Source organism: Salvelinus sp. IW2-2015, linkage group LG23 (genome assembly GCF_002910315.2).
Source record: "Salvelinus sp. IW2-2015 linkage group LG23, ASM291031v2, whole genome shotgun sequence".
Lineage (NCBI taxonomy): Eukaryota > Metazoa > Chordata > Actinopteri > Salmoniformes > Salmonidae > Salvelinus > Salvelinus sp. IW2-2015.
The window spans coordinates 20,744,271-20,757,633 of record NC_036863.1 but is presented as its reverse complement, the minus strand read 5'-3'; the positions used below and the strand labels follow the sequence as shown (position 1 = coordinate 20,757,633).

At 40.7% G+C, this 13,363-nt stretch overlaps 1 protein-coding gene across 1 annotated transcript in view; it reads left to right on the top strand.

Moving 5' to 3' along the window:
* The window catches only part of LOC111950365 (G protein-coupled receptor kinase 6-like), a 49,236-nt gene that overhangs the window by 25,234 nt on the left and 10,639 nt on the right, over window positions 1-13,363 (top strand). Inside the window, 2 exon segments of the mRNA XM_023967874.2 lie at window positions 10,344-10,407; window positions 10,853-10,993. Coding sequence (XP_023823642.2) covers window positions 10,344-10,407; window positions 10,853-10,993 — 205 coding nt within the window.

Below are 13,363 nucleotides of genomic sequence, written 5' to 3'. Positions count from 1 at the left end.
ACAATTGTGCATCTCACCTTAGTGATGTCCAGTGAACAAAGCCACTTTACATATGCGCATCTAACTCTAAGGGGGGGGTCGGGGGGGTTAGAAGGATTACTTTATCCTATCCTTAGCTATCCTGTAAAGAGGTGGGTTTCAGTACTCGTAGCTCCGGAAGGTGTGATTGATTCCGCTCGACCTGGCGTCGGGGAGAGTTTAGTTCCACCATTGGAGTGCCAAACAACGAGAACAGTTGTGAGCTGGGCCTGAGCGGGAGCATGTAACTTCCTCAGACGGTAGGGAGGCGAGCAGTAGCCAGAGTGTGGATGAAACGCAGCTGCTCCTTATGTAACATTATAAGCTTTAAACCGTCCCCCTCGCCCCGCACGGGCTGCGAACCAGGACCCTCTGCCACACATCAACAACAGTCACCACCGAAGCTTCGTTACCATCGCTCCACAAAAAGCCGCGGCCCTTGGCAGAGCAAGGGGAAACCCTACTTAAGTCCAGAGCAAGTGACGTAACTGATTGAAATGCTAGTAGGCGTACCCGCTAACTAGCTAGCCATTTTCACATCCGTTACACTTCACCCCCCTTCAAACCTCCTCCCCTTTTCCCAGCAACCAGTGATCCGAGTCAACAGCATCAATGTAAACATGTATATAACTTTAGGACGTTCCCACTCCGCCCCGACACCTGAAGGAACCGCGAACCAGGGACCCTCTGCACACATCAAAACAACTGACCCCACGAAGCGTCGTTACCCATCGCCTCCACAAAAGCCGCGCCCTTGCAGAGCAAGGGAAAACCCTACATATTGTTCAGAGCAATGACTTAACTATGAAACGCTCACTTAGCGCGTACCCGCTAACTAGCTAGCCATTTTCACATCCGTTACACTCACCCCCCTTTCAACCTCCTCCCTTTCTCCACAGCAAACCAGTGATCCGGTCAACAGCATCAATGTACAGTATAACTTTACGTCGTCCCCGCCTCCGCCACCATACACGCGGCCAACCAGGGACCTCTGCACACCATCAACAACGGTCGCCCACAACACATCGTTACCACTCGCTCCACAGAAGGCCACGCGCCCTTGCGAGAGCAAGGGAAACCCTACTTAAGCTCAGAGCAAGTGACGTAACTGATTGAAAATGCTCTAGTAGCGCGTAACCCGCTAACTAGCTAGCCATTTCACATCCGTTACACTCACCCCACCTTTCAACCTCCTACTTTCCAGCAGCAACCACGTGATCCGGGTACAAACAGCATCAATGTAACAGTATAACTTTAGACCGTCCCCTCGCCCCGACACGGGCGCGAACCAGGGACCCCTCTGCACACATCAACAACTGACACCCACGAAGCGTCGTACCCATCGCTCCACAAAACCGCGGCCCTGCCAGACAAGGGAAACCCTACTTAAGTCTCAAGAGCAAAGTGACGTAACTGATTGAAATGCTTAGTGCGCGTACCCGCTAACTAGCTCATATTCACATCCGTTACACTTCGTTTGGTGTAACACCGTACTGAGAATGCTTTTCATGACTACAGGTTCAGCGTTCGAACATCATATGCCCCAAAGTCCATCGCTAAGCTAAGACCCTGGACTAAACACCTCCCTCTGAAACTGGATTCCTGGACTTCCTGACGGGCTGTTCCTCAGGTGATAAGTGGAGTAACACACTAAATGAGTGCCACGCTACCTCAAACATGGGCCCCTCAGAGGTGTCGTGCTCAGTCCACCTCCATATACTCCCTTTCACCCATACTGCATGGTCAAGCATGACTCCAACACCATCATTAAGTTTGCCACAACACAACAGTGTAGCCCTGATCACGGGCAACGATGAGACAGCTATAGGAGAGAGGTCAGAACCTGGCAGTGTGTGCCAGATAACAACCTCTCCCTCAATTGTGATCAAAAGACAAAGGAGATGATTGTGACTACAGGAAAAGAGGCCGAGCATTCTCATCGACAGGCGTTTGGGAGCAGGTTGAGAGCTCAATTCCTTGGTTTCCACATCACCAATTAATTATCAGTGGTCCACCACACACACCAAGACAGTTGTGAAGAGGGCACGACAAAACCTATTCCCCTCAGGAGACTGAACGATTTAGCATGGGTCCTCAAGATCCTCGAACAGTTCTTCAATGCTCACCATCGAGAGCATCCTGACTGGTATGCATCACACGCCTGATATGGCAATCTGTTCGGCCTTCTGAACGCAAGCACTACAAGGGTAGTGCGTACGGCCCAACATCACTGGGATAAACTTTCTTCCATCCAGACCTCGCTATATCAGTTGTGTTGTCAGAGGAAGGCCCTAAAAATTGCCAAAGACTCCAGCCTATCCCTAGTAATAGAACTGTTCTCTCTGCTACCGCCACTGGCAAAGCAATACCGGAGCGCCAATTATAACACTATAACAGACGTTATAAAACAGCTGGCTCGTAACCCACAAGCACATAATACTCATCTCGATACTGCGCCTAATGTCATACATGGCTTGCCCGATTAGACGAGATTATTGTGTGCTCTTTATATTTATTAGAATTCCTATTATTCTATCATGATTATATTAGTCTCTGATTTTAAGATTTTTGTAAATACGTTTCTAACACTTGCTGATTTCTCTTTGCATATATCTAAGTCGAATAGCTATGCTAAGTCCGTATGTAATTGTTATGAAGCAATATTCACGTTACAAAAGCGTCCACACATTAAACCAGCATACGTCATACCCAACCACCTATTCGTATCTCGGTGTATGACACATAATCACCTTCTAATTTTCTGAGTTTTCTGAGACGACTTAATAAATTTATAGATCAACTTTATAGATCATATTAATCTCAACTATAAACGATAAGACAATTATGATCCCAAAAACTACACCAATGAACGGTATCGTGCTTTAAGCTATAAGAACTCAACAGCAATTTGACGCGAGAAGGAATGCAAACCTGTACCCTCTCATACCACTATAACCTGCCTCCACTAATCAGCTGGTGCCACGTGCTTCACATATCCCAACTGGAGCATCCTCTGTGCTTCTAGTGTAACAAATAGACAGTTATGAAACGAAGAGGTGTTGCAGAGTGAAGGAAAGCAGCCAAATCAAACTCTACAACTGGCGAGTCTATGATCGCTATAAAGCTTCCATAGCGATTGGCATAGACCCTATCGTTATGACGGCGAATTGACTATGAATCAAGACCAAAATATACTGCGACTGAGTTTGAAAGTATACTCTAGGAAGGCTATATCACCATTTATATCATTGATATCCGTAATTTGCATCGTTATAACTACCACTCTTTAAATGTGAGAAGTGTTGAGAAACTATATACTCTAATCTCTTATTATTTAGTAATAATACACATGTGTACTCCAAATATAACTATCTCATCAATTAATTTTACACTTTCACTTCTATTGGCACAAAAATAATCATGTATGAATCACAACCCAAATAAAAGAAACTGAACAAAATGCATATCACAGACAACCACTCAAGCATAACAGTTCGCAATCCTTCCCATTGTATCTTAATTTGCGTGCTTGCGGAATAATGTGATAGCAACACCAATATACATGCGAGAAAACTTTGATTTTTTATTTTGCCCATATATTTTAACTTGTGCGTTTCACAAACGCTTCTTACACTTACATAACATTTTACAGACAACAGTATATATTTACATTGTATTCTTGTTGTATTAGTCAGACCTGCAGTATTCCATTCAACCCCCTCCATCCATTCGCTTAACCCACCAATCCATAATTGGAATTTCTATTTGCAACATTAAATTTGCTTGATGATGCTTCACAAAAGTATCTGGAACCTTTCTATCTCATTTTCTAACAGATTGTAAATAAAAGAAGATATTTTTAGCTAAAAGAATTATATTACTTGATTTTCAATTACTATGACTTTTCAAATCACCCAGTAAATGCCTATCTGCCCAGCGCGTTAGCCAGGTAAAATGTTGGCCAATTCTTTATTCCATTCCTGACCGTGACCAAAAACCAAAGCCTACATATGAACATACCAAAAAACAAATTATCTAATGATTCAGCTCTCTTCACAGCAAAACCTGCAAACTGGAAGGTTGTAACCCCCGCAATAACATCTATATGTGCCAAGAATTTGATAATAAAATTTAGAGAAACAATCAAAGTTTTGAATCTTGCGTCGATTTTGCTTTATCATTCATAAAACCAGCCATGAATCTTACATCGAAAAAACTCTTCCAACTATTTCAATCTATACTCCACAGCTGTAAATTTCTGGGTCTTAATTAAATGGGTTTATTTTAAACTATTCCATCCACACTTTCTAATTAACCCAATTTCGTCTTCAATTGCAGGCGCCGACCAGACAAGTTCCTTAATTTTTCCCCCTCCCACAGAAAGACCGTTTATTGGTAAAAACATACACACTGGAAAATATGACACGGACAACGTGACATGCCGCACCAAAAAGGAGGTCCGCCACGGAACAGACAAGCTGAAATTTCCACTACTTGACATGTATATTAAATCCCTGTTGAGATCTAACACATAGATGATAAAAACAATAAACAGCACACAGCAAGTAATTGAAAGATATAGTTTTGATTATTTTACTATGTTAATGACATAGGTAATGCCAACAAAAAATCTTTTATTGCAGTGTGACTAGTAGTGTGGTGTGTGTAACCTCACCTTCACTAGCCAAGTCCATTAACACTTCTCATGGCTGCTAGGCTAGTTTGGAGTAGCTGATGAAGGCACAAGAGTGCCATAGCTTAAACTGCCTGTCTCCTCCCAGTCCCAGTGCTTAAATATATGCCATATATATCTATTGATAATAAAAACACTCTTAAGGTTTCTAAAACTGTTGAATGAGTCTGTGAAGATAACAGAAACCAGTTATGCAGGCAAAAACCTCCTGAGGAAAATAGTCCAAACAGACAGTGGGAAGATTCTGAGGTTGTCATTCAACACAGCCCCTACGAACACACATTGATATGGATGAGTTTGGCAATTCTACGGCTTCCCACAGATGTCAAGCAGCCTGTATAACCTGTCTGATCCCATCTACTGGTAGTGGCCACAACAGACAGAAATAGTCAGGTCTACTCATACCTGCCATGCTCTGACCATGCGCTTCACATAGAGCGAGCCTCTTCCATCGCAAACTAAGTCAATGTAATTCTCCGTTGACGTTATCTTAAGATTTATGTTAAAAACACTTTAAAGATATTCAAATACATCCGTTTGACATGTTCTCTACTGACTGTACGAAAACTTGTTGACATTTCGTCAGCTTAGTGAACCGCCTTCTGACTTTGATGTGTTACCAAACACACTAAAAAAATAGCTATTTGACATTAAATATGACATTAACCGAACAAAACGAAACATTTCTTGTGAAGTGAGTCCTGGATGCATTCCGACTGAAGATCAAAGTAATGTGAAGATTTGTAATGCTTTTTATAGTTTTGTGACTGCCACCAATTTGGGTATGGTCTTCCTTGGAACAACGCTGTCTCAGATTATTTACTGGATATAAAATACTTTTCAACAAAACTAGATTGTGTAAATGAAAGTCCTAATAGTTCATCTGTATGAAGATCATCCAAAGTTATATACATTTTTCTCTTCTTACTTACTTTTGACTCCTGTTCTTTGGCTGAAAAATGACCTGTGTTCTTGATTTCTTGTTGCTTGACGATTTTAGATTATAAGAATCTTTATGGGTGTCAATCATTTTTAACCCTACCTTTGAGAAAAAAATCAGACTAATTAAACAAAATCACAAAACAAAAAAATTCTGCAGCAATTTGTATTATTATAAAAATAGCATAACTGGCCCAATTGTTTTGAGCCATACTATATAGCTTCAGTATTTAAATTATTTTATACAGTCATATTATTGCGCATCTTCCAGTGTTTGGTTTTTGTTCATATCCATAGTCATTGCTGATGCTATATGGTCATTTAAAATACCTTATCCCAGCAGGCCTATCATGCATTGTATGCAAATAAGTCCTTTGGGAAACAGATTTATTAATGTGAATACATGAGGCCTAGGGCTCTATATTTAATACATTTAGCAAACAGAAACATGTCCCACTCTCCAGCCTAGCAGAGCAAGGCTTATGCAATGGTCTTCCATAAGAAGTCATCAGTTGACTAAGGAAGATAAGTTTAAACGCTACTTTTTCATCAAGTGGTTATCCAAATGGCACCCTATCCCTTTATTATAGTCCACAACTTTGACCAGGCCCATAGGGCCTCTAGTCAGACGAAGGACTATATAGAATAAGTGTCCCATTTGGGATGCAACTTAGACGCACAGTAAATTAATCCCAAATACACCCTATTCCCCTTTTTATATGCACAACTTTTGACCAAGACCCATAGAGCTTCTAGTCAAACGAAGCGCTATACACAAATATAGGATAGAATCGTTGTATATCTCATCTATGCAACTGTGCTTACTCGTGCATACCTAATATAATTATTAATACGAGCCACTTAGCATACTAGAGCCGAGAGAGAGAAGCGTAGTCCAATCTGGTCTTTGGTGTTGTGATTAACAACACCGAACTACAAGTACTAAATAAGACAGATAAACGAGTATTTAAACTAATAGAGAGTACTTTATTCACTCGCGCCTATGAGTGAATCCTTGACAGGTAAACCATGAGATTTGCTTGTTAAAGCTAATATTCTATTATATGTAAATGTTTGACTTACAACACGCACTCTAATATCAGCTGTAGTGTTCAGTGGCGCATTCGACTATTCAGGCCTACAATCAATGTTAACGGGTATTCATAAAGTTATCCACAAATCCACATAAGAACATTAAAAAGATATAAAGCATTTTTTTTCTTATTGTTTGATTCGAACCCACTTGTGTTCCAAACCCGGCAAAATGTGTGTGTCCATCACGGCACCCTAAGTGGCACACTTACACCAAAACTACACATATGCCTACATTACAGATGTGGGGACAGAACTGGATTCGACTCCAAGAATTATGACGCCTCTTGCACTGAATGCAATATCCGTATTAAGACGCGAACCTCCTTCGGTGAGTAAGGTCTGTCTCTTCTCTATGTCTCCTTAACGTTACACCTGCCTTTCATATAAATTTACTATTTAGCGAATGAGATAATAAGAAATAAAATAGTTCTCTTATAATCTCCTGCATCTACCCTTAAAGGGATGAATTTTATAAATGATCAACGAGACCAACAAAGAACCTCAGTTGATTGTGATTTGATGGCCCAAAACTAATTATCAACTGTGTCTTTGTTGTTTTTGGTGATACAAGTGCCATATTAACTGTGTCCTTGAGCTCTCCTCATGTGAAAATGGCCTGAGCCATGTCATGCCTCCCATTACAGTTGTATACGACGAAGAGTAGACACTTGTGCTGTTCAACTATGAAAAACCTACAATATGCAGTTAACTTGCCCTACTTAAGTCTCAGAGCAAGTGACGTAACTGATTGAAATGCTAGTAGCGCGTACCCGCTAACTAGCTAGCCATTTCACATCCGTTACACTTGTTTGGGTGTAACACCTACGTGAGAATGCTTTTCATTGACTACAGTTCAGCGTTCAACATCATAGTGCCCTCAAAGCTCATCGCTAAGCTAAGGACCCTGGGACTAAACACCTCCCTCTGAAACTGGATCCTGGACTTCCTGACGGGCTGTCTCCAGGTGATAAGGGTAGGTAACAACAAATATGCCACGCTGATCCTCAACATGGGGGCCCCTCAGAGGTTCGTGCTCAGTCCCCTCCTATACTCCCTGTTCACCCATGACTGCATGGTCAAGCATGACTCCAACACCATCATTAAGTTTGCCGACAACACAACAGTGGTAGGCCTGATCACGGCAACGATGAGACAGGCTATAGGGAGGAGGTCAGAGACCTGGCAGTGTGGTGCCAGGATAACAACCTCTCCCTCAATGTGATCAAGACAAAGGAGATGATTGTGGACTACAGGAAAAGGAGGGCCGAGCATTCTCATCGACAGGGCTGTTGTGGAGCAGGTTGAGAGCTTCAAGTTCCTTGGTTTCCACATCACCAATTAATTATCATGGTCCACACACACACCAAGACAGTTGTGAAGAGGGCACGACAAAACCTATTCCCCCTCAGGAGACTGAAACGATTTAGCATGGGTCCTCAGATCCTCAAACAGTTCTTCAGCTGCACCATCGAGAGCATCCTGACTGGTTGCATCACCGCCTGATATGGCAACTGTTCGGCCTCTGAACGCAAGGCACTACAGAGGGTAGTGCGTACGGCCCAGTACATCACTGGGGATAAGCTTTCTGCCATCCAGGACCTCTATATCAGGTGGTGTCAGAGGAAGGCCCTAAAAATTGCCAAAGACTCCAGCCACCCTAGTAATAGACTGTTCTCTCTGCTACCGCACGGCAAGCAGTACCGGAGCGCCAAGTTGAGGTCCAAAAGGCTTCTTAACAGCTTCTACCCCAAGCCATAAGACTCCTGAATGGCTAATCAAATGGCTGCCCGGATTATTAGCATTATTGTTGCTCTTTAATTATTATAATTTATTTTTATTTTTTATTAGTTCTGTTTATTTTTGTAAATACTTTCTTAACACTTATTTTTCTTAAAACAACATTGTTGGTTAAGGGCTTGTAAGTAAGCATTTCACTGTAAGGTCTACACCTGTTGTATTCGGGGTATGTGACAAATAACATTTGATTTGATTTGCTGAGAAAATAATATTTAATCAATTTTAGAATAAGGCTGTAACGTAACAAAATGTGGAAAAAGTCAAGGGGTCTGAATACTTTCCGAAGGCACTGTACCCTCTACAACTTAGTGGGGCTGTGTCTTTGGTCACTCTGCTTAGTGTACAAAACATGAAGAAATGTGTTGGGGCATGGACTCTACAAGGTGCCAAAAGCGTTCCATAGGGATGCTGGCCCATGTTGACGCCAATGCTTACCAATAACTGGGAGGTTAGTATGTCTTGGGGCTATGATCTTTGATCATGATATCCGTAATCATGGTAGTGTCCACATTAATGTAAAGTGTTGAGAAACATATTCTATTCTTATTTATAATAAAAGTGACTCCAAAATGACACTACATTATTTACCATTCATTTCTATGGGGCACAAAATAATCAGAAACACAACCAAAACAAACTGCAAATGCATTCAGCAAGATTGTAGAGTCGCAACCTTTATGTAGTTATTGCGTGCTTGGAATATGGGAACAAATACTAAACTTTTGACTATTTTATTTATAAGAATCTTTATGGGTGTCAATCATTTTTAACCCTACCTTTGAGAAAAAAATATGACTAATTAAACAAAATCACAACAACAAAAAATTCTGAGCAATTTGTATTATTATAAAATAGCATAACTTCCCAATTGTTTTGAGCATACTATATAGCTCAGTATTTAAATTATTTATTTTATACAGTCATTATTGCGCATTCCAGTTTTGGTTTTGTTCATATCCATAGTCATTGCTGTGTCCTATATGGGTCATTTAAAGACCTTTATCCCAGCAGGCCTATCATGCATTGTATGCAAATAAGTCCTTTGGGGAACAGATTTATTTATGTGAATACATGAGTCCTGGTCTCTATATTTAATACATTAGCAAACAGAACATGTCTCCACTCTCCAGCCTAGCAGAGGCAAGGCTTATGCAATGGTCTTCCTATAAGAGTCATCGGTGTGACTAAAGAGATAAGTTTAACCTTACTCTTTCATCAAGGTGTGTATCCCAAATGGCACCCTATTCCCTTTTTATAGTGCACAACTTTTGACCAGGGCCCATAGGGCTCTAGTCAAACGAAGTGCACTATATAGGGAATAGTGTCCCATTTGGGATGCAACTTTGACTCACAGTAATTTATCCCAAATGACACCCTATTCCCTTTTTATAGTGCACAACTTTTGACCAGGACCCATAGGGCTCTAGTCAAACGAAGTGCACTATATAGGGAATAGTGTACCATCTGTGATGCAACTTTGACTCACAGTAAATATGCCAACACTTTGTTAAAGGCCTTAAGAAACTAGTCCTATCTGGTCTTTGGTGTTGGGCCGAACTCAAGTCAAGATAAGACAGAACGTATTAAACAAGAGGGTTTTATTCCCCCTATTGCTGTCCTTTGACAGAATAGTGTTTTTAAAGCAAACATTTTGTAAAAGTGACTTACAAAGTCAAATGTGTATGTTCAGATGCATTGCTGCGGTACAATCAATGTATGTCGATAAAGTTGAGCACATTTTCCCACAAGGGACAATAAAGTTGTTTTGTATTGTGTTGACCCTTTTTCTGTGTTCTCACAGGCAGCCAGTCACTAAGAACACATTCCGACAGTACAGGGTATTAGGGAAGGGAGGCTTCGGTGAGGTAAGGTCTGTCTCTGTCTCTATGTCTCCTTAACTAAAGCTTCCTTTCATTTAGAATTATATTTTACAAGTGGATAATAAGAAATAAAGATAGTGGTCTCTTATAATCTTCCTCATCAGACCCTTAAAGGGATGAATTTATAAATGATCAACGAGGACCAACAAAGACCTCAGTGTGGATGTGATTTGATGGGCCCAAAACGTAATTATCAACTGTGTCTTTGTGTGTTTTTGGGATACAAGTGCCATTAACTGGTGTCCTCTTGAGCTCTCCTCATGTGAAATGGCCTGAGCCATGGTCATGCCTCCATTACASTGTATTTACTGGGCGAGAGTAGACATTGTGGTGTTCAACTATGAAAAACCTACAATATGCAGTTAACTTGCCTTCTCTATTTATCTTCTCCCTCTCTCTCTGTCTCTCTTTCATCCACTCTTCATGTCAGGTGTGTGCGTGCCAGGTGCGTGCCACAGGGAAGATGTACGCATGTAAGAAGTTGGAGAAGAAGAGGATCAAGAAGAGGAAAGGAGAGTCCATGGCCTTGAATGAGAAGCAGATTCTAGAGAAAGTCAACAGTAGGTTTGTAGTAAGTATATGAGCTACCCACTTACCTCCTACTATGTGTCACATTATGTATACTATATGTACAGCTGAAGTCGGGAGTTTACATACACTTAGGTTGGAGTCATTAAAACTAGTTTTTCAACCACTCCATACATTTCTTGTTAACAAACATCTACTTTGTGCATGACAAAAGTAATTTTTCCAACAATTGTTTACAGACAGATTATTTAACTTATAATTCACTGTATCACAATTCCAGTGGGTCAGAAGTTTACATACACTAAGTTGACAGTGCCTTTAAACAGCTTGGAAAATTCCAGAAAATTATGTCATGGCTTTAGAAGCTTCTGATAGGCTAATTGACATCATTTGAGTCAATTAGAGGTTTAACTGTGGACGTATTTCAAGGCCTACCTTCAAACTCAGTGCCTCTTTGCTTGACATCATGGGAAAATCAAAAGAAATCAGCCAAGACCTCCACAAGTCTAAATGTAGACCTCCACAAGTCTGGTTCATCCTTGGGAGCAATTTCCAAATGCCTGAAGGTACCACGTTCATCTGTACAAACAATAGTACGCAAGTATAAACACCATGGGACCACGCAGCCATCATACCGCTCAGGAAGGAGACGCGTTCTGTCTCATAGAGATAAACATACTTTGGTAATAAAAGTGCAAATCAATCCCAGAACAACAGCAAAGGACCTTGTGAAGATGCTGGAAGAAACAGGTACAAAAGTATCTATATCCACAGTAAAACGAGTCCTATATCGACATAACCTGAAAGGCCGCTCAGCAAGGAAGAAGCCACTGCTTCAAAACCGCCATTAAAAAAAGCCAGACTACGGTTTGCAACTCCACATGGGGACAAAGATCGTACTTTTTGGAGAAATGTTCATCGTCCTTGTTATGTTTGGAGGAAAAAGGGGGAGGCTTGCAAGCCGAAGAACACCATCCCAACCGTGAAGCACGGGGGTGGCAACATCATGTTGTGGGGGTGCTTTGCTGCAGGAGGGACTGGTGCACTTCACAAAATAGATGGCATCATGAGGCAGGAAAATGATGTGGATATATTGAATCAACATCTCAAGACCTGTCTCTTATACACATCTAGATGTGTATAAGTGGAGTGGCCATCACAAAGCCCTGACCTCAATCCTATAGAAAATTTGTGGGCAGAACTGAAAAAGCGTGTGCGAGCAAGGAGGCCTACAAACCTGACTCAGTTACACCAGCTCTGTCAGGAGGAATGGGCCAAAATTCACCCAACTTATTGTGGGAAGCTTGTGGAAGGCTACCCAAAATGTTTGACCCAAGTTAAACAATTTAAAGGCAATGCTACCAAATACTAATTGCGTGTATGTAAACTTCTGACCCACTGGGAATGTGATGAAAGAAATAAAAGCTGAAATAAATAATTCTCTCTACTTTTATTCTGACATTTCACATTCTTAACATAAAGTGGTGATCCTAACTGACCTCAGACAGGGAATTGTTACTCTGATTAAATGTCAGGAATTGTGATTTTTTTWAATTTAAATGTATTTGGCTAAGGTGTATGTAAACTTCTGACTTCAGCTGTATGTATACTGTACCAGTCAAAAGTTTGGACACACCTACTCAATCAAGGGKTTTTCTTTATTTTTTACAATTTTCTACATTGTAGAATAATAGTGAAGACTTCAAAACTATGAAATAACACATATGGATTCATGTAGTAACCAAAAAAGTGTTAAACAAATCAAAATATATTTGATATTTAAGATTCTTCAAAGTTTTGACTGGTACTGTATGTAATATACACTGAGTGCACAAAACATTAAGAACACCTTCCTAATATTGAGTTGCTACCATACCCTGTTCAAAGGCACTTAAAATCTTTTGCCTTGCCCAATCATCCTCTGGATGGCACACACACAATCCATGTCTCAATTGTCTCATGGCTTAAAAATCTTTCTTTAACCTGTCTCCTCCTCTTCGTCTACACTGATTGAAGTAGATTTAACAAGTGACATCAATAAGGGACCATAGCTTTTCCCTGGATTCACATGGTCAGTCTGTCTTGGAAAGAGCAGGTGTTATTAATATTTTGTATTGTAATTCAACTGACATTCATATATGATGCACCACTTACTCMTTTTTCCTTATATACATGTAAAGTTGACTGAACTCAATGAATTCAACTGTCGACCACAACTAAACTGTTGACCCAACTCAGCTTTTGACTGCAACAATAAAAATGTTGACCATTTGAGTCTAGATGGCTCTTCCAGACTACTGTCTAATAACTCAGATCAGATCATAATAATAATAATAAGAAGAAGAACACTATTAATTAAAAGATAACATCAGGGTTTGATTCAGTTGGGTTTGTTTTCATTTCAAGTGACCCC